Below are 1038 nucleotides of genomic sequence, written 5' to 3' on the forward strand. Positions count from 1 at the left end.
CAAAACCAATGCTCTCCTACAAAATGGGACAACCACCTGGCACAGGCCCTGGTCCATGGTGAGTGTCACTGTCTCAGGCACTCACCAGGCAGCCCGGCCAGCTCAGAGTGGCCATGCTGTCTTCACTGACAGTCTAAGAGTCCCCAGGAGAATGGCTGTGAGCATCCTCCCTTCCTGCCCCTGGAGAGGGAGTGTGAAGCCCGTGAACTGGTCATCTACTCCCTGGAAGCGGCGGTGACTGTCACAGAGACAGACAGGTGGGTGGCCTTTGCACACAGGGGAGCCCCAGTTGGAGAGGCCATCAGCTGGTAGGGGCACCCTGGTAGAACCGCTCTCTTGCCCCAGTGGGATGAGGTGTGGCCAGGGCAAGGAGCCCAGCCCTGTGGGCCCTGCTGCAGCCTCAGTTTGTCTCCTTCCCAGGGGTGAGTGTTGGAGGAGGTAGGAGAGCTGAGGTGGGCAGGTGCCCAGGACTTCTGAGGGGGTGACAGTTGTGTGCCAACCAGCGGCGAGGTGGTGTGTCTCTTTGTATCCTATTCCACTGCAGCAAGCGCTGCGGGAAAGAGGCCGATGGGGAGCCTGCCGACCCACAAGATGACGCCTATCTCAGAATCTCCTCCATTGGCTCTAAGGGCCATAGCCCACCTGAGGGTGAGTGAGGGTGGGCAGGGGCCCTGTGGTCATCCAGCCAGGCCCCGACCTGAGCACTGGGGCAGCCTGGTGTCGCCAACAATCCCCTGGAGCTCAGGAAACATAGTCCCTACCACTACCTGCGGAAGCTGCCCGTTCTCCAGTGTGGTGCCTCCACCCTGCAAGTGGGGCTGCTGTTACCATCTCGGGACACCAAGTGGGGAAACCGAGAAGGAGCCAGCTACGGCCCGTGAGCGCCCCTGCTCTGCTCCTCCAGACTTGGGGGCATCCAGGACGGACATGGAGGGCAGCGGTGCCAACATCAACACCTCCCCTCCTCGGCCTGGCCCAGGCCCCCGCTGTGACGTGAGGCCGCCCCACACAGCAGGTGAGCAGGGCCCTACGCGCACG

At 62.6% G+C, this 1038-nt stretch overlaps 1 protein-coding gene across 1 annotated transcript in view; it reads left to right on the forward strand.

Annotated features, from left to right (window-relative positions):
* WDR62 (WD repeat domain 62) overlaps positions 1 to 1038 on the forward strand; it is a 42578-nt gene that overhangs the window by 38391 nt on the left and 3149 nt on the right. Inside the window, exons 23-25 of the mRNA XM_045292717.1 lie at positions 133 to 257; positions 545 to 648; positions 905 to 1015. Of these exons, the coding sequence (XP_045148652.1) occupies positions 133 to 257; positions 545 to 648; positions 905 to 1015 (340 nt within the window). The remainder of the gene's footprint in view (positions 1 to 132; positions 258 to 544; positions 649 to 904; positions 1016 to 1038) is intronic.

This window comes from Echinops telfairi, unplaced genomic scaffold (genome assembly GCF_000313985.2).
Source record: "Echinops telfairi isolate 266 unplaced genomic scaffold, ASM31398v2 ScPeMD7_655;HRSCAF=1070, whole genome shotgun sequence".
In the NCBI taxonomy this organism is placed as follows: domain Eukaryota; kingdom Metazoa; phylum Chordata; class Mammalia; order Afrosoricida; family Tenrecidae; genus Echinops; species Echinops telfairi.